The sequence below is a fragment of the Choloepus didactylus genome, chromosome 4 (assembly GCF_015220235.1).
Source record: "Choloepus didactylus isolate mChoDid1 chromosome 4, mChoDid1.pri, whole genome shotgun sequence".
Classification (NCBI taxonomy): Eukaryota; Metazoa; Chordata; class Mammalia; order Pilosa; family Megalonychidae; genus Choloepus; species Choloepus didactylus.
Genome location: NC_051310.1, coordinates 107,328,044 through 107,354,773, shown reverse-complemented (window position 1 = coordinate 107,354,773; position 26,730 = coordinate 107,328,044). Strand labels below are relative to the sequence as shown.

The 26,730-nt window shown below is 39.6% G+C and overlaps 1 protein-coding gene across 1 annotated transcript in view; it reads left to right on the top strand.

The window, feature by feature from the left end:
• THSD4 (thrombospondin type 1 domain containing 4) overlaps positions 1 to 26,730 on the top strand; it is a 685,670-nt gene that overhangs the window by 32,937 nt on the left and 626,003 nt on the right. Inside the window, exon 3 of the mRNA XM_037833526.1 lies at positions 13,050 to 13,119. Coding sequence (XP_037689454.1) covers positions 13,050 to 13,119 — 70 coding nt within the window. The remainder of the gene's footprint in view (positions 1 to 13,049; positions 13,120 to 26,730) is intronic.

Genomic DNA, 26,730 nt, shown 5'->3' with positions numbered 1-26,730 from the left:
ACTGTAACTGTGTAACCAAATAAACCCTCTTTTATAAAAGCCAATCCATTTCTGGTGTTTCACAAAAAGGCAGCATTAGCAAACTGGAATGAGCCCCAAATACCCAGAACTTACAATAAAAAGTAAAGTGGCCTATAATCTGTTATTATGATGGTGCCACATGTGACTGCACAGCCATAGCCAGGGCATTTGCCAAGCAGATGCTCTTGGGCCCATGCCTGGCATTTAATTGAGTGTAGTTTGCGTGTGTGTGAGAGAGCTTTAGTCTGTAGTTGCTTGTATAATTTTACATGCACAAACATTTGCAGGCCTGAAATCCAAAGACTGGGGCAGGGCTACAGCTCTCTTTATCAATGACATATTCACTAGCACGTCAGATACAGTCAGAGAAACCAGGAAAACATCACTCCGAGGCCTGTGCAAAATCCAGCCATGAACAGAGAAGCCCAAGTTAATGTTTGGTGGTCTCTTCAGGGTTAATATTTGGTGCCTTGTAAAAATTAGTATGTGTGCATTTTCTAACCTTGGTTTAAAAAAGTTTAAAAGCCATTTGAAGATGTGAAATCTGCATCCTGTTTGTGGAAGCACCAAAATACTGCTGTAAAACTGTAGAGCTGTGAGACATGCTTTTGGACCATCAGGCTACTTGGGGACCATGGCGAATTTGAACACTAGGGCCCGACATGGGGCAGAGAAATGAAGGTCACAGGCTGATACTGGATGGGATCGAAATGAGTAAACTGATGATCAAAGATGGGTTCACCACGTGGTAAGCAGGTATAAATCTGGCTGCTGTGAGAGAGACCCCCAGAAGTACTTGGGGACCCTCAAAAATGAGGCCACCCAGGCTACAGAGGAAGGACGTTTCTTGGGAGGTGTCCCTTTTGTAAAGTATTTTCTTTATGTCCTAGAATTTTAATCAATGCCCCTGCAAACAGTGAACCTCCTATAATGATCTGAGTGCTGCGTGTGGTGTGGTGGCCATCTCCTGGGCCTCCTCCAAGCTGTGCATTATTTCAGAGAAATTGCCTACAGATTGTAAGTCAGTGGGGTGGGAGTGGTTAAAAGCGAGATGAGGTCTTGCTACACTAGTACTGGAACTCTGGATGTCTTGACAGGCCTCCAGCGTTTGTCCTGCTGAAGGGCTTGTTTGAACAGAGCTGCTTAGCAGGACATGTCTCCACGTGTCCTCCTGTAAGGAGTGGGGGAAGAAGATGTGACCTGTGAGGATGTGTGCTTCTTTAGGGGATTTCAGCTGGAGATTTCCATCAAATCTTCTTTTTCTTTTTTTGTAATTTATTTATTATAAATAAATATTTTTGCATGTGTTTTTAGTGCCTTTTTTACTGTGAAAAAAAAAAAAGTTCTGGAGAAGGGGTTAGGGTTACTTGGTAGATGAGAAATGCACACACACACATGCACAAATGTTAAGAGATTTTAAATATTTATCAAGGAAACTAAATGCATAAAGATCAATTGGAAAAGCTAGATGATTTCTCTACCTATAGAGGAAACGGGTTAAAATTAGGAGTTAGCTGCCAAGAAAATCCCTGAGAGGAAAAAAACATTTAAGGGGATTCACAATTCTGATATGCGGAGATCTGGTTTCCAAATGCCTCCCCAGTTTTTGCCAAACCACAGAGAAACAGACAGCAATCTTCTCAGTCCTTGGAGGAGACAGAGAAGACCTGAATATTAAGTAGCAAGTGTATCTCTACCCTGCTAGAGTCTGTAGTAATAAAAAGAATCATAGTTAAATCCAGTGGCAGAAGAGGAACTAAGAGGTTAACTCCGGTGGACCTTGCTGGGGGCTGTCATTGAACCTTGGACAAGCCCTGGGTGTCATGAAACTCTCAGGGCAAGTGAAATCTGTTTGGACCATAGGATAGGCCAAGGCTCGATTGTGGAATGTTTGTCATCTGTTACAATTAGAGAGGAAATGGCACTGGGTGGTACAGATGTGTTTATATTCCTTAAAAACTTGCTCCGAATTGTGTCTCTTTTTTGAACGCAGAAATTTATTTGCTTTTTCATTGTTTGATCGGAAGGAAACACTATTTTCTCCTCAGAAGCAGTGTAATAAATGGCGATAGCTGCCTACTGCGGTCAGCCAATACCATCTCTTCCGAGCCAATCAGCTTGTTCAGGGGCTCCTCCTTTACCTCATGGAATGCTTCAGTTGAGTTGGCATATTTCATGTTGGCAATGAAAACAGAGAAGAAAATGAAACCATTGAAAATGCCAAACAAGTAGTGAAAGCAGAAAATAAAATTGATTTGGTGATTTTTATTTTAAGTAGTTTTAGGAGACAAGCAGGCATAATTAGATTACGGAGTTAGAGGGTGATTTTTATGGAGCCTGTGAAGGAGAGTTCTGGATCATTTTAAGGGTTTTACAGGTTGGTGGCCTTCGGTCGAGTGTCTGGTTGTAGTCTTCTAAAACTTAAGGCTTTATGTTTCCTTGATACACACTTCATTAGAGTAATAATACTTTAATGCTTGTCAGCTACTTGGCTTAGAAATGTGACTAAAATTAACTCTGGAAAAGAGAAAGGTGGTGTTTCGTGGGGCAACCAAAAAAGATACTGAACATGGAAAGGAAGAAAGAAGTGGGTTAAGAAAAGGTGTTTGTTGTGTGAGAGAAAGAAAAGTCCACAGTAGTGATATTTGAGGTATGATATTTGAATGAAAACAGACATTTGCCTGATTCCTCTGATGGGTAAAAAATATGTGATACTTGTGAGGGGTCGTTGAGTCATCAGTGTCCCCATAGGAGTGACCCGGAGGTAGGTGGGCTCGGGGTGGGGGAAGGGAGAAGGGCAGAAGTGGGCGGGGGTGGGGAGAGGGCACGAGACCTGAATCGTGTTAAACTTCCTGGTATTAGTAAGGCAGAGTGGAATTTGTGGAGCCTGGCATCTGAACCGCTACCCAGTTGATGCCTACTAAATATTAGCTGAACGTAGAATGAATAATTTAATAATCATTTTTTATGTAAAAGATATAAAATAGAAACTTTTATCTTTCCTCACCAGGATGGTTAATTACAAAAGTAGGATAAAGCAGGAAATCATATAGATGATACACACACACCTTTAACAGTTTATTTATAACTTAAAACACATGTACATTCACTCACCAATTTTTTGATGTGGGGCCAAGAACTTTCCTTTGAGCCTGGACCTATGATTGTCTGTCTTGCACAGACCATACCCATAAGCATTATCTAAGGTTTGCATTTAGGTTTCCTTAAAGTGGCGTGAGAATTTAAAGATGTTTGCAAAGCAATCTGAGTGCAGAATCATTCTAGATTTTTATTATTTTTGCCCGTAATCATTTACAGTTGTCTCATCCACACCTAATTTGCCAGCAGTTTATTCTTGGCTATTTGCCTTTATCGAGTCTTTCCAAAATTCAACTTCGTTTTTGTAGAAATAATTATTCTTTCTTTTTGTGCTCTATTTCATCGGTATGTGCACTATTTAAATATTTTCTGTAATTAAAGTGCAAGTACAACTGGCATCAACAGTTTTGAGAACACGGTTGACCCTTTATGGTGGGAGTAGAAGTGAATAAGCATCCTGGCGAAGGGCTTGCTAGAATCTTCTCTGTGGGAAGCCAGGTAGGAGCTGTCTGCATGGTGGGTATAGAGGGTAGGAGGAAATAAAAGAGGGCATTGGACGACTGCCCTGGCAACTCCTAACCTATAAAGTGATGGCAAGCATTCAGACGATATCGAGTTTTCTTTCTGCCTGGCACAGCTCAGCACCTGGACCCTGTCTTCATCGCTCAGTACTTGACTGTGGGATTAGTTAGAACATTCTGTACCAAAAAGGGTTCAATGGAGTCAAGGTGCGATGACTGGGTTGCCAATGACTCATTCCTTAACTACCCAAGTGGATTCATATGCCTCAGGTTACAATGACTCCAGGAGTTAGAACCAAAACTCAGTTTGTAAAAATATTTTTTTTTACAATTTAGGATTTTTATATACCCCTACCGCCACCCCCCACCCCCACCCCCACCCCAGTTCTTCTGTTTTTACGATAGGAAATTCTGGATGCACTCAGAAAGCTCTTTGTTGTTGAAAAAATGTTACAGTCACAATATACTTTGCATTTCTTTAATGACTTATATTTCTTCCTTTCCTCCCTTTCTTCCTCTCCGCCCTCCTCATTTCATTCTATTCTTTCATTCTTTTATTTACTAGATATTTATTATTAGCCTGGACTGTGGACCCAGACTGTGCTGCAGAGATTTATCAGAAACCAGATCCTCAAGAAACCTACCCTTAAGTAGGGGAATTAATCCAAGGGTGCTGTGTTTAAAAGCAGTGCCATGACAGAACACCTCACTTTTCCAGAGGCCTGCTTCAGAAAACACAAATGGCTGCAAGAATTGAGAACCTAGAAATAAGCAATAAAAACCAATATGCTGTTAGAATAGGTGTTCCTAAGTCCATGCTCTAAAGTGGAAACGTTACTCCATGAAAGCCAGGCAGGCCTTTTCTAGAGCTTGTATGGTCCTGGTTTTGCTGTGGCTTGGCTGTCTAATGCTTTCCAAGGCCAAGGCAGACCAGAAGGGAGCCGACTAAAAGGAGGCAGGCTCACTGACAGCTCAGTAACAAGCAGAGCCAGCTGGGTCCCCACAGCTCCGGGCTTCCGGGGCTCTGGGACACAGTAGCAAAGAATCTGTTACGTGCCAAAGACCATCATCTTCTGCTGCACAAATCGATCGATACTCACATTGGGGACTTTGAGCCATCTAAGAAAGGTACTTAAGCTCAGCATACCCTGTGTAAGAAAGCAGGGGAAAGAAATAGAATACATTTGTTTTTAAAGTTTGGAGTTGACCTCGAAAACTTCAATTATTTTGAAATTTAGAAAGCTCTGTAGTGAGGTTGGATAAATGAGGCTTTATCACATCCATTTATTTTCTGATTATTCTTATAAGTAATGACAGAAAATAAAACGGATGTGTGAAGCCACAGCTGCATACGGCAGCATAGAAGGCCTGGGGAAGAAAATTGATGTGATAAAGTGGTGAATGCTTGGTTTGTAAAAATGTTTTGTGTCCTAACGAGGCCCCAGAGCACGGTGGTTAAGAATTCAGGCAAGAGTTTAAAATCAGGCTTTGTCACTTAGTAGGTGTGCGTACCTTTGATAAATGACTTCACCTCTCTGTGCCTTGATTTTCTCACCTGAGGAATGGGTATAATAGAAGTGTCCACCTGATAGGGTGGTTGTGGAGGATAACTGAAATAATTCTCGGAAGTGCTTTTTATCTCAGTGGTGAATGTTTAAGTTGTCATTGGCTAATGTTATTTGTAACCCATTTTCCTCCCTTGCTGTCTTTATTCTTAACTGCTGTCAAATGAAGGCAGAGGCCCGAACTGAACACGGTAAAATGCAGCTTTAGCAAAAACTTTTGATCCCCAGAGTCCAGTAGGTGGGGATTTCACTTCAGTGCTAAGACATTGGCTGTCTTTTGCTAAGGTCACTGTGATTTCATTACTGATCAAATTGCCTCCCAAATATCTCTTGGGTTGTCTTAACTGAAGAAGAAAAGAAAGTTTTTGTTTTTGTTTTTTCTATTTTCCTTGTTTTGTTACTTGATATGCTCGAGTGGGGTTGAGTTCATTGAGGTAATCCGAGGTACGCAGTACCTGTGACATGATCCCACCCTCACTGGAGGTGGTGGTGGGCTGGAGGGAGCCGGCCAAGCCAAATACAGAAGCCCAGAGACCCAGTTTCATGATGTAAATCTTGTACTGAATTTCGATGAGCATTATTGTCTACACGAGGAAATAAAATGATTGAGTGTTTAAAATCTACAACAGCTCTGGGTAAGTGGCATGCCTTTTTTTTTTTTTTTTTTTTCTTTTCCTTTTTCTTAGTGTGAAATGTTGGGCTGTTTCTTCACTGCAAGGTGAATTGGAAAGTCTTGGTAGGAATGTGGCTTTCCCCGCTGCTTGGAGGGGAGTGTGTGATTTGTTTGCCAAAGGGCCTGGTAGCCTTCAATCTGTCAAAATGTTGCAAGCTGGGAGCAGTTTGCCAAAGCAAACTATCAAAGTGAAGTAACACACGAGTTGCACACACACAGACGCTCACATGCTCTTCTGTTCCCCAAACATTAATTTCGCATTGGGTCAGGAGGAATAAGGATTTGGGCTAGGTTGCCGGTGTTGTGCAGAGGTGTGGGCACAGCTACAAACTACCAATTAGATAGGTATGTGTGAGCAGGGTGGGGCATCCTAAAACGGAGTCTGCCGAGCAGGGGTGGGAAACTTCCAGGCCTTGGCAGAATTTCCTCTGGCCCCTGGGGTTATATATTGCTCCGGCTGCTGTTATTGCAGCCCAAAGAGTAATTTCCCCTCTGGGGGAATTTATTCTATTTCATTCAGGGCAGAGACCATTTAATAACTAAGGTTTTATCCCGGAACAAATTTTATTGGGTACCCCCACTTATTTTAGCTTCACAAGTGCCCAGCTAGATGAAGAAAAGAAGTATATGAACATCTAAGTATAACTTGTGTTGTATTTTTGCAACATGAGGCACCAACGTTGTTGTCATAGCTCATGGAAATCCTGGAAGAACAACTTTTTCCGAGTGTCACATAGAAATTAAAACACGCAATTGATTTTTACAAATCCCCACAGAAGAACTTTAAAAAGTTCTCAGAGTGACTTTGGGCATTTTAGAATATGTTCATCCACACTATTTCTACTTATCTCGAAATTTCATAGATCGTCAAGATGATGAAACATTGCTCATTAATTGAATGAATTAATCTTTTACTATTAGCAGGCCCTGTGCTTGGTGCTGGGGAATGAATTAGTGACAAAACAAACTCCCTGCTCTCATGGAGCTTGCATTCTGGTAGGGTGAGGGGACGTTTGAATAAATAATGACATAACATGTGAAATAGTAAGTGCTTTGGAGAAAATAAATAGGCTGAAGTGGGAGAGAAACTGCTATTTTATAGAGAGTTAGAGGAGCCTTATGGAGAAAAGAACAGTTGAGCAGAGCCCTGAGGGAGGTGAGGGAACAAACTGAGGAAATATCTGGGAGCAGACTTGACCAGGCAACCTGGAATGCAGTGCCCCTAAGACAGAGGAATCTTTCCCCCTTTAATCTTTCACTTCCTCTCTGGCTCCCCTGAATCAGTTGTGGAAGCTCAGCTTCAATCAGTGGTTATGCAAAACTGCTCCTGATTGCATTACAAATATGTGGCTTCAATGTGCCAAGAGCTCTTAGGAGCTGAGGTGTTACACATTTATGGAGCTGCTTTTTTTTTTTTTTTTTAAAACGAAACCACACCAATCTGGTTTTCTTTTTAAATGAGTAAACAGTGCCAGAACATATTACACATGATTCATATTTGTAGGCACAGGTTTATAATGTGCTGTCTCTCTTGCATTCATTCATTTGTGGTAGGTGGCAGGCAAGGTAACATATTATTCCCATTTCACAGATGAGGATACTGAGGCACAGAGAGGTGATTTTTCCCCACCACAGCTAAGGACTGTGGACTCCTGAGTTGTGATGCCATGTACTTGGTTTAGAGGACAAGGAGGCTCCAGTAAGGAGACACTAGACAATAACTTCTTCTCCCGCCACTGTCTTCAGACCCACTCTCTTGGATGCTCCTTCCTCATCCCTGGAATACATCTTGGGCTGCTTTTCTGGTCAGTTGCAGGTTTAATGAATAGTTTCATTTTTGAGTCTTAAAAAAATCCAAAAAATGTTGTGGGGTGGGTTGGCGTGGGGTGGGGTACAGATAGCTTTATTAGTTGAATGCCTGTCTTTTTGTATAGTTTTTGGTCTTAATCTAAGACATTAGTAACTCCACCATCTGCACCTGCATCTGTGATTTGAATACACAGATCTGTGTACCTGCATATTGGATGGCACAGGCATAGAACGTTTGTAACATTCTAGAAAGTTCTATTGCGCAGCAGTGGTCTAGATCCTAAGGGTCTAGATGAAAGAATTGGATGCTAGATGAAAGCATTGGATGAAACCAATTCTTTCATCCTTTTCACCACTAATTTTATATGATATTTTCCCAAACAGATTCCTACTTGGCAGAATTTTGACTACAGAATTTTGTCTGCATTTAAAAGAAAGTCTAGTCATATATAAAAATTTCAACCTTTCATCCTTATTTAAACCTTCTTTTTTCTTCTAAGCTGAGAGGGCTTGGCTGGTTTCTTAATACCCCTAGTTCCCTTCTCCACCCCACGTACTCTGCCATTGTTAATTCCTCCAGGGTGGAGCAGGTTACTGGCAAAGGGATCTTAATGGGGTTGGTGCCCACTGCAGTCTGGTGTTTCTGCTCCCAGATGGCAGATGTCTAAGCATGAGATTCTTCTTTCTCAGATCACCTTTGTTGGCCATGTGGAGAACCTCCCCCTCACTGGGGGTCTCCCGCTGTCCCATACCCTGGTGCAGGCTATGTATTTACTGGTTGACCCCTTATGACCCTCCTCCAGCTCCTGAACTCCAGGTGTAGATGCCACACATCACCTTTCTTTTGGGATCATCTAACCCTGTGGAGCAATCTTCTTTGTTGAGGTCCTTTCAAGGTAACTCAAGCACAGCTTCTTTCCTTGGTGCCCATATGTAGAGTTCATGGGGAAAACACAGTATCTCCTGCCTCTCCAGGCACTAGAAACACAGGATGCTCCTGTCCCAACTCCTGCCCTCTGCTCCACCCTATCAGATTCTCCAACCATGTTTTGGCTTTTAGATGCTTTTCAGGGCAGAATCAGGCACCACTCTTTACAACCCAAACATCAGGGGATCCAGATCAAGCTCTTCAATTGGTTGCTCCCTTTGCTTGGGAGTTAGTCCCTACTATTTACTCCCCATGGAGGAGGAGAGGGGCAGGGCTCAGCTCTCCTATACCCCTCCTCAAGGAAATCCATACCTGGCAAAATCCATAGCTGGTGTGTACAGGCTGGAGTGGGTGATGGTCTTTGGCACATGGCCTGGGGGCCACCTTCTTTGCAAGTCCTGAATAGACGGTCCAGCCCTTCTCTTTGCAATGTGTAGATATTCTCCACTCTTGGTCCTCAGCGTTGAGGACTCAGTGCAACTCGAAGACAACAAAAAAGGATGCATTTAACGTCTTGTTACACATCCCTTGTTCCCTGCTCTTATCACATCACACAGTCTCTATCTAGTCTGTCCTCATCCATTCTATGTGGCATGCTAGGGCCTGGGCTCATTTACAAGTAAAATAAGGAGGAGAATGGAATTTGGGTATTCTTAGAGAGGGCGGGGAGTTTTTTTTTTTTAATGCAATTTTATTGAGATTCACTCACACACCATATAATCCATCCAAAGTATGCAATCAGTGGCTCACAGTATCCTGATATAGTTGTGCATTCATCACTACAATCAATTTTAGAACATTTTCATTACTCCAAAATAAAGAATAAAAATAAAAACAAAAAAGAGCACCCAAAATATTCCATACCCTTCTTCCCCCCTATTATTTGTATATATTTTTGCCTTTATTTTATTACTTATCTGCCCATACACTGAATAAAGGGAGCGTCAGTCACAAGGTTTTCGCAATCACCTGGTCACACGATAAAAGCTGTATATAGTTATACAATCACCACCAAGAATCAAGTCTACTGGATTACAGTTCAACCGATTCAGGTGTTTCCTTCTAGCTATTTGAATACACTAGAAAGTAAAAAGGGATGTCTATGTAATGCATAAGAATAACCTCCAGAATGACCTCTTGACTCTATTCGAAACCTCTTAGCCACTGAAACTTTATTTTGTTTCATTTCTTTCCCCCCCTTTTTGTCAGGAAAACATTCTCAATTCCATGACGGCAGAGCCAGGCTCATCCCTGGGTGTCATGCCCTATGTTGCCAGGGAGACTTACACCCCTGGGAGTACAGTCCCACATCTGGGCGGGGGGGGGAGGGGTTTGTGAGTTTATTTGAAGAGTTGTCTTAGATAGAGTGGCCACATCTGAGCAACAAAAGCAGCTCTCTGTGGGTTACTCTTAGCCATAATTATAAATAGGCTTAGCTTCTCCTTTGCAGGAATAAGTTTCATAAGGGCAAGCCCCAGGACCAAGAGCTTGACTTATTAAATTGGGAGTCCCTAATGCTTGTGAAAATTTCAGAAATACCCCAGGTAGGGAAGTTTAATATTTCCATATTTTTCCCCAGTCCCTCAAGGGGACTTTGCAAATACTTTTTGATTTTCTGCCCAAAATACTCTGGAATATCTTGGGTATTACATTAACCTGTACAGAGTAACAGGATCTCATTCCCTATTCTAGGTTCCATGTAATTATATTGTTTAAATGACCTGAACTTACAGGTTAAATTAGATAGTGTGCTACAGAGAATATAAATTTTGTACCAAATAAACATCTCTTAAATAACATTTAAAACTCAGCAATAGATAGGACTGCTGTAAGAGTTTACAACCTAGGAACCTTTCAGTAAGACTTATTGAACATTCTGTACTCCTGTACTGCTGAATCTCCACCCACATTCTATCCTCTGATAACCTACGCCCTCAAATTCATTTCTCAGCATTTGCTCATTACAGTTAGTTTATATTAGTGAGGCCTTATAATATTTATCCTTCTGTTTCTGGTTTATTTCACTCAACATCATGTCCTCAAGGTTCATTCACCTAGTTGCATGCCTCACAACTTCTTAACTTCTTGCAGCCCTTCAATATTCCATTGTATGTATACACCCGAGTTTGCCCTTCTGTTCACCTGTCGATGTACCCTTAGGCCACCTCTATCCACTGCAGATGGTGAATACTGCCACCGTAAACACCAGTGTGCAAATGCCTATTGATGTCCCTTCTTTCAGTTCATAGAAGTATACACCAAATAATGGGGTTGCACTAAAGTAAGTAACCTAAACTTAGCCTCTTATGGCACCACTACACTGCCCTCCAGAGGGGCTGCACCATTCTGCTTGCTTATCAACATTGAATAGGTATATATCTCTCTCCACATCTTCTCCAGCACTTGTATCTTTCTGTTTATTTTTTTTTTTTTAAAAGTTTAATTCACACACCATGCAATCCATCCTAAGTTAACAATCAATAGCTCCCAGTATAATCACATCGTTAGGCATTTACTACCACAGTCTATATGAGGACATTTTCATTTCTTCCACAAAGAAAGAAGAGAGAAAAAACAAACAAACAAACAAACAAAAAAACCAAAAGAATAAAAAAATAAAAAAGTAGAAACAACAGCAAGAATCCCATACCCCTCCCTTATATCCCCCTCTATTGACATTTAGCTTTGTTATATTGCCTTTATTACAATTAATGGAAGAATATTACAGTGTTACTGTTAACTATAGACTCTAGTTTGCATTGATTGTATTTTTTCTCATATACTATCCCATTTTCAACACCTTGCAATGTTGACATTCACTTGTTCTCCCTCATGTAAAAACTTTCTTATTTTTCTACATTTAATCAACGTCATTGTCCACTCTAGGTTTCACTAAGTTATAGAGTCCCAGTTTTTACCCTCTGTCTTTCCTTCTGGTGTCATGGATGCCCCCAGCCTGCCTTAGTCTTTCTTGGCAGCTGCCTTCCTCATGGCGGCCAGGAGGTTGGCCCACTCCTCTCTCTTCCTCCTTGCCCAGATGTGTGTTCTTACCCTTTTCTTGATGGCCTTGAGGGCCTGCTTGTCCTTGGAGACCCAGAGCAGTTTCTGGGCATGCTGCTTGAACTGGGTGAAGCAGCACACTTCTCAGACCATGTCCCTCATGAATCTGGGTTCTTGAGGTGCCCGTGGCAGTGCCCGTGCCTCGGCTTGCTTGCGTTCTCGGCTACCTCATGGCCCTCGTTGTGTCCCTCGGCTGAGGGGCAGTGCGGAGCTGTGGCTCCGGCGGCAGGGAGCATCTTGAACTGCACAAGCTCCAACCCCATATTCACACATGTTTTTGTTTGTCTCCACCCCAACAGGATGAATTTTTCTTTGACTGGGGCAGTGTTCACATCTCTTAGTTAGGTTGGTGGCCTCAAAAAGGTCAAGAACCACTGGGTCATTTGATCTGTCATGCATGCCCCACCCCTGAAAACCTCTGACTTAGCTGCCCTCAAGGTTGAACCATGAAAGAGGTTCAAAACCACAACTAAGGGGGATCAGTGGCCTTTTGCAGTGATATTTAAAATAATGCCATTGATGATTCGAGACCAAGGGATTTTGGGTATTTGCCTTAAGTCTCTCCTCTGACTTACTAACTAGGCCAGGTGCTTTCACCTCTGTCATCTTCAACAGTCCTTAAAGCAGATTGAAAACTGAGGTTCAGAGAAGTCAACTTGCCCACGATCACCCAGATTGGAATGACAGTGTTGAGATTCTAGCCTGGATGTGTTTTAAATGAAAGCTTCATGCTCTCTCCGGCACGTCCTGCTATCTCAGGGCCAGCTAGCTTCTATTTCCCACCTTCCCTTCATTTGATGACAAGCCCTAATTAGGGCTGGTGACAGGAGGCTTAACACACACAGTTAATCCCACCCTAAAGGGTTTAGGACAGGCAGAGGAAAGGTTCTGAAGAAAGCCTGGGTGTAAGGAGGGGAAGTCCCCTGGCTCGGTTTTCAGAAGCCCTCCTTTACACCCATCTTACCACCCCCAGAAGGACCAGACTCTGAGACTTAGTCTGTATTAGGCACAGTGCATTATCTTATTCCATTCTCCCCAAACCTCCCAGGCAGCTTCAATTATTATCCTATTTTACAAGGGAGGGGATTGGGGCTCAATGAAGTTAAATGTCCTGACCAAGAAACCCTGCTGTTAAGGGGTGAAGCTGGGATTTGATCTCAGCAGATCTGCCCCATACCACGGCTCTGCTGACCTTTCCACTGTAATGAGCTGCCTCTCGTGGGGCTGGCCCTTTGCCTTTTACCTGGGTCACATCCCCAAGTCTGGGTTGGTCTGGTCTCCCCCTTGCAATGAGATGGAGACTGCTGCCTGGCATTCTGTGCTGCTGCCTGGAACATACTCACAGCCCAGCCTGTTGCTGTTTTCTTCCCCAGTGTCCTGGGTTCCCTCCTGCTGCTTGGATTCCAGCTCGTCTGCCCACAGCCCTCCACTGAACACAGAAAGGTAAGGCCATTTGGAAGCTTTTCTTCTCTGCACGTGGGGCTGGGGTCACTCCGATCACCACTTTGAGCTTGCTCCTATTTGGAGGTAAGTCACAGGCCCTGAGAGGAGGCACCATTTACAGATTGCTCACCAGTCCTCCCCTCTCCCCTAAGTGCCTGGAGCTTGAAGGTAGCTGGTGCGGGAGTCTGTTTTGCACCCATGTCAGTGTGAACAGGGTGATGGAGGAGAAGGCAATGAAGAGATTGTACAGAGGTGTGAGCAGGGCTTAAGAAGACCTCCATGGAATGTGGCATACAGCATGTTTCCTCCTTTAGACATGAAGGGGTAAGGGGAGGAGATGATTAGAGAGAGAAAGAGAGGGGGCCGGGGGAGAGGGAGAGAAGGAGATAGAGCGCTGTAGCCATAACCGTGGCTGTAACTATGCATAAAGACCCCTAATGGGGCCCATGGCCTTTGATAGAGAGACACAGCTGCTGGAGACCTGTGGCCTGGCAGGGAGGAAGCTGGGAAATAAGAACCTGATCTTCTCTTTCTTCCTACCCTCCATCTCCTGCTGGTGACTCCGGCTGAACCCAACCAGTAAACAGAAAACAAGAAGCCTTGATGCCTTCCCCCAAAACAGCCCCAGGGCCACAGGGCTGGGTGGAGAATGGTGGACAGCATGTTCTGAGGGGCAAAGAGATAGTATGAAGCTTCCCTTCAGGCTCTGTGTTGCAATGGACTAGTCACAGTTGCTCAAACAAGGCTTTATACTGTCCTGCAACAGAGCAGGTGCTTTAGAAATAGGTATATGATAAGACTCTAGAAACTCTGAGAAAGTTCCTGAAATCCCTTTCTGCGACATACATGTCTGCATGTAATGAAATGCAGACACCCTGGAGAGGAATAATAGATCAGCCAGTTGTATCTAAGTGTGCATGTGTTTGTTGGATCTTTGCCTGAGACAGGGTTTTGGTGGGTGAAGTCTGGGTGAGAAGGAGGCTGAGAAAAGAGTATGTGCACTGCTTTGCCTCAATCTGACCCTTTTTGGGGAGCACTTCTTGAATTTTGATGAAAATGCTACTTGCTGATTAGTCTAATTTCTTTTAGGTCTGTGGATTATGTTCTGACTCTGTTTCTCTGGGCCAGGTGTAAGCCTGTATTGTATGGTATCCCCGCTAGGCTGGCAGGTCTGTGAAAGTGAGATCATACCTGCCTTGTGCACTGCCATATTCCCAGCTCTTGGAATAGAGGTTGGCATGTTGTAGGTGCTCAATAAAATACTTATTGAATGACTGAATGACTAAAGAAATGGAAAACCTGGCCAAGGGTTAAGTATCATTTGTTGGATTCACTTGGAAATCTATACCCCATTGTTCCATTGCATCCATTCATAATTCCAAGAACCAGAAAAGACAATGGTCTGTTTTCCATATTGAGTTTTATTATTTATTACTGTTTTTGAATTATTGGGATTATAAATCCTATGATAGCTGACTCAGTCTACTGGTGTTCTTTTTTGTTGCTGTTGCTCAAATGGATCATCATAGTTGAAAATATTTTATAAAAAATCAATTTTCTTTGCTATTTCCCTTAATTTTTCAATAATTAGGCTGAATGATATATGCAGAGCATGAACAAAAGGTCCCCAAATATGTATTGCCCTCTTCTTTCCTAAAGTGTTTGTTCCAAGAAATTAAAAAAAAAAGGAAAAATATTTATGAGTTGTTTTAGAATGTTGAATTAAAAAATTGAGCAATAAGTATCATATCGTGGTATATATGGTATCTCCTTGTCAAAATGTAATTAAGAATTATGAGGTTGATAGTTTTCTAAAGCAAATTATTCAAATTCATTTCTAGACTCCTTGGAGGACATCCATTTTAGAACAGTTCTGAATATAATAAATACATGCATTTTGGCTGCCAAGGCTGTCACCATTCCCCCAAGAAGAAAGAATTCAGTGCTTTCTTGGGTGGTAGATTTCTTCTTCTTGATGTTTCTTTGGAGCTTTGTGGAGCTGTGGCTGTCATCCTGGTGACATCTTCAAAAGCCTGGCAGTGGAAGGAGTATTGGCAATAGCAGCTCCCATTTATTCTGACAAGATAAGAAATAAGGAGATGCTGTAAAGCAGGGGTCAGCAAATTTTTTCTGTCAAGGGCCAGTTGTAAATATTTTAAGCTCTGTGGCTGAGAAAGTCTCTGTTGCAAGTACTCAACTCTGCTGGGAAAGTGCAAAAGTGGTCATAGACAATACCTAAACAAATGAGCATGGAGTGCCAATAAAATTTTATTTACAAGCTTGCTTTGCCTCTTAGGTCCCAGTTTGCCAACCCCTGCTCAAAAGACAGGATGGAGGGAGTTAGCTGCAAAGATACATATTTTAGAATTGGAAGTTGGTAATTGTCTCCTCCTGGAACTTTCAGGAACACAAAGTATTTTGGAAAACACATATATTTCTTCATTAAAACCTAAGGATTATGATTGCTATATCAAATTGTTTCCATTACTTAGATAAATCATGATTGAATTCCCGCTAACCCCTTGTTTTATGGCAAAATCCGCTCCCAAACTTTAGCAGAGAGCAGCAGAAAGAATTAGAAAGACATTTATGCTAAATTCTTAAGGGACAGCATTACTAATTTGTGCATATTGTAGTTTAGCATGTATGTGAAAACTAGCCACTAAAAGACATATTTTTTTCTTTCTCTTTATAATGGCATGTCCAATTTTAGCATATGGAAGCATTTCTACAGTGTAAGTTGTTCTGAGGAAAAGACATAATTTGTAAATGCTGTCAAGTAAAATATGCATTTCTAAATACTGCTCGAGTGACTGGATACAGCTCTGTAAAACTGTCCCTAAATAGTGCAGGAAAGGAGACCCTGGTGCAGAGAGTATAAATAGGTCCTTCCACATATGTTTAACCAGAGATTCTCCTATTGCTCCTGCAACATGAACAGGATCACGAGGGATTTCTCAACCTCTCTTCTTGGTAATAATTATCTAATGATACTTGAGAAATTATTACATTTTTAAAACTTCCTGTGGCTTTATTTGCAGACAAGATGAGACCAAGAGCAGGAAAAACTTGACCAAGACTTTGATAAAAACAATATGTTAACTGGAAGGGAAATGTGTAGATTGTAGAAAGCTTTTAAATTAATGAAACTGTTTTTTTCTCTGTACAACAGGCATTCACTAAGCAGGCTGCTTTTTAAGTTATAATGTGTGTGGTCAACATGATCTATTCAGGAAAGAACTGTGAAACACCGTATCTTTTAACACCTATGAATGGAAAAACAAATATATATGCACTTTAATCACAGCTGGTCACCTTGCATATTTTCTAAGTTTACTTTTTATTAAAAATATGCATATTTTTTATAGAAAATTTGGAAAACTATGGAAAAAATTAGAAGAAGGAGATAAAAACTCATTCCCAGGGCCACCAGCCAAAGGGAACCACTCTTCAATTGGTGATTTATAGAAACTTTCAAACAAAGAGACCAGAGACACTACAGAATGAAGTAATGGTGAAGTGAAATATTTTGTTTTGCTGACTGATAAGCAAGTCATAATGAGAACAGCAGGTACTTCGTAATGGGTTTAGAACCCATTGTTACAGCAGTAGGATGTGCAGTCAACGATTTCAAGTTGCCTCTTGACAATGTCATGCAGTTGGATATTGAACAGAAAGCCTACAGAAAGGCAAGAAGAAGTTTTAAGTTACATAAAAGATTCTTACATTATTGCTGCTGTATTCAAGAAAAAGAAAGGTAGAAAGAATTATGTTTCTGGAAGAAAACATATGAGAATATCTTCATGATTTGGGGTAGGCAAAGATTTCTTAAACAAGACCCAAAAAACACTAATCATAAAAGAAGAGATTAATGAACTATATTAAAATTGAGGACTTTTTTTAAAAAAATTAAAATACACCATAAAAAAGAGTGAAAAGATAAGCCACAGGCGGGAGGAGGATATTCACAATAATATATTTGACAAAGATTCATACATAGAATATATAAATCATTTGTATATAAATCATTTGTATATAAATATACAAATATTAAGAAAAAGTTAAGCAATCCAATTTTAAAATGGACAAAAGTCTTGAACAGCCAAATAGGCATTTCATGCAAGAGGATATCCAGATGGTCAATAAGCATATGAAAAGAAGTTCAAGCAAAATCATTAGTTGTTAGTGAAATACAAATTAAATCTCAGAAAGATACCACAAAATGCCTAAAATGAAAAAAATACTGACAGTAACAAGTGCTTGGGAAGATGTAGAGCAACTGGAACTTTCCTACATTGGTAGTGGGAATTTAAAATGGTGCAACCACTTTGGGAAGGTGTTTAAGATATTGGAAGTATATCTTAAAGCTACAATATGCCTATTCTAAATATTTATACCCAAGAGGAATGAATGCATACATTCCACCCAAACACATGCTTAGGAATGTTCATAGCAGTTTCATTTACAATAACTCCAAAATGGAAACAACCCCAAAGCCCATCATCAGGAGAATTAATAAATAAGGTATGGTATATTCATAAAAAGAGAGTACCAAGAAACAATAAAATAAACTTCGATTTCAACCAAGTTAGAGTAAGAGGGATTAGTTTATCCTTCCACCTGAAAGAACAACAAAATGGCCAAGATACAGCAACAAGGAGCAGATTTACCCTTTCCTCTGAAACAACAACAGAAAAACCCTGAACAATATATTTGAAACAGTGCTTTTCAAAACCCTGGACATTAGGCAACAAAACATAGTGATACCACGGAGTTGGGAAACAAATGAGATGAAAACCCTAAGATATCCCCAGCTTATTGCCTTGAAAGAATTTCCTGGCCTCAGTTCAGAGAGGGAGAACCCAAGTAGAAGCTGGTGGACTCCCTTAGTTAACAAGATGGAGCTGCGAGAGAGCAAGATAGTGAGAGTTTTCAGGACAGTGCTCCAGAAAGGAGAGAACTACACAGAGAGAAAACTATGGAGATTTGTAGAGGGTCTTCCTCAAGGAAACAGTGCAATACATGTGTGTAAGGAAACAATCCAAGGCCAGAGGAAAGAATCATCAAAAAGAGAGCGGCTTGGCTACACTAATATCAGACAAAATGGAGTTTGAGTAAAAAAATGTTAAAAGAGATGAAGAAGAGCACCATATATTGATATAAGGGTCAATTCATCAAGATATAACAATTATAAACATATTTACCTAAAAAAATATGTGAAGCAAACCTTGACAGATTTGAAGAGGGAAATAGATGGTTCTACATTAATAGTAGGAGACGTCAATACATCATTTTCAATAATGGACAGAACATGTAGACATAGGATCATAAAGGAAATGGAGGGCTTGAATAATACTATAAACCATCTAGACCTAGTCAGGCATGTACAGAATATTTCATCCAACTACATCAGAGAAAACATTCTTCTCAAGTGCACAGGGATCATTCTCTAGGATAGACCATATATTAGGTTACAAAGCTGGTTTTAATAAATTTTAAAAGATTGAAATCTTAGAAAAATATCTTCTCTGACTACAGGGGAATCAAAATAGAAATCATAACAGAGGGAGACTTGGAAAATATCACAAATATGTGGAAATTAAACAGTATATTCTTAAGCAACAAGTAGGTCAAAGAACAAATCACGAGGGAAATTAGGAAAAATCTTTAGATGAAAATGAAAACACAACATCTCCAAACTTACGGGTTGTAGGAAAGGCAGTATCCTAACCTTACACCTGGAGGAACTAGAAGAAGAAGAGCAAACTAAACCTGAAGTAAGCAGAAGGAGGGAAATAATAAAGATTAGAGTATGGATAAATGAAGTAGAGAGTAGAAAAACAATAAAGAAAAATCCATAAAATCAAAATTTGATTCCTTGAAAAGATCAATAAAGTACTGAAGAATAAAACTGTCAGCCTAGAATTTTATACCCAGCAAAAATATCTTTCAAAAATGAAGGTAAAATAAATACATTTTCAAACACAGAAATGTTGCAAGCAGACCCATACAATAAGAGTGGTTAAAGGAAGTTCTTTAAGCAGAAGGAAAATGATATCAGATGGAAATATGGATCTATACAAAGGAATGAAATACACCAGAAATAACCACATCTGTAAATATAAGGCATTTTTCTTGTTATTTAAATATCTTATAAACATTGAATCTTTAAACAAAAAAATAATAATTTGGGGTTTATGACACATAACTAAAATGAATGATAGCAAGAGCATAAATGCCAGGAAATATAATATTGTAAGGTTCTTATACTGTATGAAAAATGGTAAACTATCACTTGAAGTTAGACTGTATTGTTATAGATGTATACCATAAATCCTAAAGCAACCATTAAATTAACAAAACCTAGAACTGTAGCTCATAAGCCCAAAAGAGATAAAATGAAATCATAAAAAATATTCAAATAATTCAAAAGACTTAAATATAACAGTATTAATAATTATAATTATTATTAAGTAAATGTTTCTAAACACCCAAACTAAGAGGCAAAGATTGACAGATTGTACAAAAAAAAAAAAAACAAAAAAACAAAACCAACAAGCCATAACTCTATGCTGCCCTGAAGAAACACTTAAATATAATGACATTATATGTTGGAAATAAAAGGATGGATAAAGATATACCTTGTTAAACTAGTCAAAAGAAAGCTGGAGGGACCACATTAACATCAGACAAGGCAGATTTCAGAGCAAAGACTGTTATCAGGTATAAAGAAGGTAATTTCATAATGGTAAATGAGTCAGTTCATCAAGAAGCTATAATAATCTTAAAGCTGTGCACCTAATAATAGAGCTTCAAATTGCTGAAATAAAATCTGATAGAACTGCAAGGAGAAAAAGACAAATCCATAATTATAGTCTTCAGTTGCCCCTTTTTCTATATTGATAGGACACATACACAGAGAATAGTAAGGATATAGAAGACTTGATTTTCAAACAACTTGACCCTAATTGACATTTATGGAACATCCCCCCACCCCCACCCCCAAAACATTTGATTATGCACTCTTTTCACTTGCACAAAGAACACTTACCAAGACAGATCATATTGTGGGCCATGAACCAAGTCTCGATATTTTTTTATAGGGTTCAAGTCCGTGATCAAATGGAATGAAGTTAAAAATCAGTAACAGAAATATGTCTGAAATATCCCCAAATACTTGTAAGTAAAATAACACACTTCCTTTGGTCAAAGGAGAAATCAAGGAGAAATTGGAAATTACTCTGAACTGAATAAAATTGAAATGCAATATATCAGAAATTGTGGGTTGCTCTAAAATAGTACTTATGGGGGAAATTTATGTTACTAAACATTGATGTTAGAAAAAAGGTCTCAAATCAGTGACCTCTGATTCTACCTTAAGCAACCGGAGAAAGAAGAGCAAATTAAACCTAAAGTGAACAGAAGAAAGAAAACAATGAGGATCAAAGCAGAAATAAATAAAATAGAAACAGAAAAACAGTAGCAAAAACCATCAATAAAACATCTTTGTGAACTTAAATAAAATGGATAAATCTCTAGCTACAGTGAACTGGAAAAAAAAGAGTGAGGACACCGATTACCAATATCAGGAATGAGAGTGGGTGACATTACTACATATTCTGCAGATACTAATTTGCTAGGATAATAAGAGAATATTATAAACAGCTTTATTCCTATAAATTGAACAATATAGACGAAAAGAACACGTTCCTTAAAAGATGCAAACTACCAAAGCTCACTCAAGAAGAAATAGATAACCTGAATAGTTCTATATCTAGTAAAGAAATCGAATTTGTCATTAAAAACCTTCTGCAAAGAGAACTCAGGCCCAGATGGCTTCACTGGTGAATTCTAACAAACATTTAAGGAATAAATTATACCATTCTAAACAAACTCTTCCAGAAAATTGAAGAGGAGGAAATACTTCTCAACCCATTCTATGAGGCTAGCATTACCCTGATACAAAAGCCAAACAAAGATATTACAAGAAAAGAAAACTGTAGACCAATGTCCTCGTAAAATGAACATAGATCCATAAATTCTAAATAAAGTTTTAGCAAATTTAGTCCAACAATACAGAAAAATGATAACACATCATAACTAAGTGAAGTTTATCCCAGGAGAACAAAGTTGGCTACATTTGAAAATGAAGCAATGTATTTCATCATAATAACTGATTATAAAAGAAAAAAAATATGGTCATCTCAATAAAGACAAAAAAATTTAGACGGAATCCAACATCCATTCCTGATAAAAACTCTCAGCAAAGTAGAAATAGAAGGAAACTTGCTTTAACCTGGTAAATGTCATCTACTAAAAACTTACAGCTAATATCATACTTAATGCTGAAAAATGGAAAGTTTCCCCTCTAAGACCAGGAAAAAGACAAGGATGTCTGCTCACACTGCTCTTCTGAATTTTACTAGAACTTCTAGCCTGTGTAGTAAGGCAAGAAAAGGAGATAAAATGCATCCAAATTGGAAAAGAAGAAGAAAAATTATCTATTCAGAGACAATATAATTTTCTGAAGAAAATCTGATAGAATCTACAAAAAACTATAGAACCAAGTGATTGTAACTAGGTTGTTGGGTATAAGATCAATATACAAAGAATCAATTATATTTATATATAGTACCAAAGAACAATAAAGAATTAAATTAAACAAAGGTACCATTAGCAATAGCAGGAAAATATGAAATAGGGATAAATCTGACAAAAGATGTAAAGGCCTGTACACTTACAACTATGAAGCATTGCTGAGAAAATTAAAGAAAACTTAAATAAAGGAAGAAATAATCATGTTCATGGGTCAAAAAACTCAATATTGTTGAGATTTTCCACTTATTGATCTATCATATAACACAATCCCAATCAAATTCCCAGAAGACATTTTTGCAGAAATTAAAAACTGATTCTAAAATCCTTATGGAAATGCAGAGGGCCTGGCATTGCCAAAATGAATTTCAAAAAAGAACAGAACTGTAAGACTTACACTACCTAATATTTATATTATCATAAAACTACAGTAATCAATATAGCATATCATTGGCATAAAGATAGACAAATAGATCAATGGAGCAGAATAGAATGCAGAAATAGACACGAATATATGGGCAACTAATTTTCGAGAAAGGTGCAAAGGTAACTCAGTGGAGAAAGGATAGTCTTTTCAAGAAATGTTACTGTAATGATTGGACGTCCACATGCAAAAAAAGTGATCATGAATCCATACCTTGCACGACATAAAAAAGTTAACTCAAAATTTATCATAGATCTAAATGTAAAGCCTAAATCTTTAAACCTTCTAGAAGAAAACAAAGGAGAAAATATTTGTAACTTTGTATTTGGTTACATTTTTTTAGAAACAGCACCAAACTAATGGTCCGTACAAGAAAAAGTTGATTAAGTTGAACTTCATCCGAACTGTGAACTTCTACTGTTCCAAAGACACTGAAGAGAATGAAACAGCAAGCCACAGACTGAGAGAAAATATTTGCAAAATGTATATTTTATAAAGGACTTTTATGAAGGATATGTAAGAAACTCTTAATGCTCATTAATAAGAAAAAAAAGCAGCCCAATAAAAAAGTGAGCAAAAGATTTGACATGCTGCTTCCCTAAAGAAGATATACCGATATAAAAAGTAACATCATTAGTCATAAGAGAAATCAAAATTTAAAGCACAATGGAACACCACTACAAACCTGCTGTATGACTGAAATTCTAAAATGATCAAACCAAGGGCTGATAGGGATGTGGAGGATCTAGCCGCTCATACACTGCTGGTGGGAATATTAAAATGGTATGGTATTTTGGAAAACAGTTTGGCAGTTTCTTTAAAAGTTACATGCTTACCTATCATATGATCCCAAGGGAAAAGGCAATATGTGTCCATACATAGACTTGTACATGAATATTCATAGCAGCTTTATTTGCCACAAACTGGAAACTACCCAAATGTCTGTCAACAGGTGAATGGATGAACAAACTGGTAATTCATACATTGAATAAAAAGGAAGGAACTATTGCTACATGCTACAAAATGGGTGACTCTGAAGATAATTATGTTTTGTGCAAGAAGGTAGACAATAGAGTATACATGCTGTATGTTCCATTTATATAAACTTCTAGAAAGGTAAACTAATCTCTAATATAGTTTGTGAAGGGGTGGGGATGGGAGAAGGGAGGGGAAAGAGGGAAAGGAGTACCAAGGGCTTCCAGGACATTTTGGGGTGATGGATATGGGCATTATCTTGATGGCAGTGATAGCTTCATGGGCGTATACACATGAGAGAACCTGTCTAAGTGTATACTTCAACTATCCACAGTTTATTATCTATCAATTTTACCTCAATAAAACTGTCAAAAATAAACTACTGAAACCTTCAACTCCTTTAATAAAAAATAAATGAATAAACTACTGATACAAGCAACAAGTGAATGAATTTAAGAGTTATGATGTAACACATAAGCCAGACACAGAAGTATCTACAGTATGATTCCATTTATATTAAGTCCAAGAAGAGGCAAAACTAATCTGGTGGTGGAAAAAAATCAGAATCGTGGTTCCTTTTGACTAGGAAGGGGCATGGGTGTTGAAGTATTCTAAATCTTGATCTAAGTCGTGTTACTTGGGTCTTAAAAGCATAGAAATTCTTTGAGCTGTATATTTTCAATGAGCATTTTTTTTGCACTTATGTGTATTATGCCTCAGTTTAAAAAGGAGGAGAAGGAAATGGCAGACAATAAGGCACTACTGCGAATAAAATACCAGGATGGAGACGGCAGGATGGGTCTCTGGGGCAGCGTGGGATTGTCCTTTGAGACCGGGAAACAAAGATGCTCTTCAAAGACTAGCCTAAGGACCACTCGTGAGTGGCGTCCAGCCGGGGAACCCTGCTGGAATTGGGAGCTGATTCTGAAGCAGGCACTGTCTCTTTTCCAGCTGGTATTTGTCAGGCTTTCTGTTTCTAATGGCATAAATAGAACTGGCTGCTTCTGAAAAATTAAGAGTATTTCTACTTTTGAGAAATGAAGAAATTGAAGTAAAAAGACCTTATTAGGGACTGGAAGAAGTTCAGTGTTCACTACTTGATGCTGTGCCAGATCTCTTGGATTTAAATCTGATGGCAGAAAAATCAAATTTGCTTCTATTACAAATGAAGCAGCAAGCTTAGGACTTTGAGTTTGGAAAACCCTTTTAAATGTTGCAAAAAGAGAACATCTTTAGGCATTTAGTTTGGGAATAATGGGGCAGCCTAGCCTTTTGGCTTCTTCCTTGTTTAGGGCCAGGACTCCCCTTCGGATCACTGATTTTTTATGAGCATTCTCATTTCTTGTGGGCAGGTGGCATGGAGGGGAACGTGGAATGAATAACTCTGCCTGGAACCAGGGTTTTCTTGTTGACCTATGGTACAGACTTTCTTCACCACGGACGAGGTCTGCCTGTCCAGGCCTTGGGACCTCGTTGTCCTCTTGGCTTGATTTTTCATCCTTCCAGTCTGGTGGTATCCACCAGGTTTCTCCTGTGGTGGGGGCTGCTGATGCCAGGAAGGCCAGAAGGAAATCCTAGCCCATCTCCAGCATGCTGGCCCTGCCCCTGCTCTTCTGGTTAATCCCCTGCTTCAGATCCCCCCATCTCTAGATTGGGAAAGGAGTTGTGCTCTTATGGGAAAGATTCAAGTCAACAAATGAAACATGAAAGACCTAGAAAAACTTGGGTCACATGTTTTGCTTTCAGAAGTCTGTGAAGGTGCTAGGAGGGAGTATCACTAGAAGCAGACATTGGTTACTATGTAAGCTTAGGGAACCAGGGCACCCACCCCACTTTTTTTTTAATGGCAAAAATGATTACATTGAGTTTTCACTGTTTCTTCCCTGTGACACCTCCTGTTCTGAATTCTTAAAAGAAATCCTTTGGTATCTGCTTGATGCTAAGTTCAAGGGCAAAAGAAAACCTTTGTTTTTTTATAGTGTGAATATTTCTTTTTAGAATAAAAGAGTTTTGCCTGCTTTCAGAAATATGCAACATCCAAGTTTATAAATTCCTTCCTTTGGAAGTTTATAGCTCCATTTGTAGCAATATTTAAAAATAAACAGATTATAAATTTGTTATTATTGTCTGGATGAACTATATGCTCTAATACCCATATCTCAAATGTGATCTAACTACAAGCAAGCCAGGTTATACAGAATAGATTTTTTGTGTTTCCTCCCAAACAAAATGACTGAGACTATAAATGGTTCTAAGAAAAATGAACATTTTATGTACTTTAATTTTTTTCTCAGAATTTCCATTCCCTCCCACACTTATACATATAAAACCCAAACCATAAAAAGGTGTTTTTAAAATAACTTCTAAGTCCCCCATTATTTTATGTTTCCAGGCTAGATTACAGTTAAAACAAAGTTTGACAGACAGAATAACACATCACTTAGGCCACAAATCTTGGTCTTTGGAAAAAAAATGACTCATAGTGCAGTCTTTGGGTCACTATTATGCATTATGTGAGCATCCACCTTTTCCTCCCGATGATGATGGCACCTGATGCTTGAATTTGGCAAGTGGAACCTTCACATGCCGGCCCTCTTCCTCCCTCCCCACAGGGTGCTCAGTCCTTGGTTACTCTGGAGAAAGTAGAGGGGAAGTCAATGTTCTTAAGTTGTTTCTTATCTCTTCCCTTTAATTGCTCCTTATATATTTGATGCCTAATGTTACTTATAGCCACATTCATTTATTTTTCATCCATTCACTCGCCAAACACGTACTGAGCACCTGCAGTGAAAGCCAGGACTCTGAGTCAGGCTGCGTGATTGAGATCCCGGTTCTGCTGCTTACTAATTCTGGACTTCGGGCAAGTCACTTAACCTCTCGGTGCCTTGGTTTCCTTGTCTGTAAAAGGGGGATAGAATAGTGCCTATTGCGTAGGTTGTCTTGAGGATTATGTGACACACACACACACACACACACACACAGTGTTTAGAACATTTCCAGGTCCATAGTAAATGCCATGTAAGTGATTGATTTTATGACAAATGCCAGCCCTGCATCAGACTGTAGGTACTCAAACATGCTTCCCAGCAAGGCACTTCCCTTCCAGTGCCATGGGCATGCATGGGCATGATCTCCACCCAAGCCTGATTTTTCTAGACCAGGGTTTCTCAGCCATAACACTATTTGCATTTGGGCTGGATGATTCTTTCTTGTTGGGAGCCATCCTGTGTATTGTAGGCTCCTTAGCTCTTCTCTGGTCTCTACCCTCTAGATGCCAAGAGGATTCCTCCTCTAGTTGTGATGACCGACAATGTCTCCAGACATTGCCACATGTCCCCTGGCAGCTCCTCCTGCAATGGCAGCCCTATGGCCCCACCCTGCTTTCTAGGAAGATCCTGGTTACATGTCGTCTTCATCTCCCTGGGCTTGTTTTTGAGGCTCCATGCCACATGTTATTTGTGCCCCTTAAATGACATGTTTGGGACCACAGGGTCATCTCCCCCTCTCAATCTCTTTGGCTTCTTAGAAAGGTGAGATAGGGGCACAGTCTTCCTAACACTTCTGTTCCATGCTGTCCTTGAAGAGTCCACCAACCTTTGCTAGTTTGAGGAATTTAC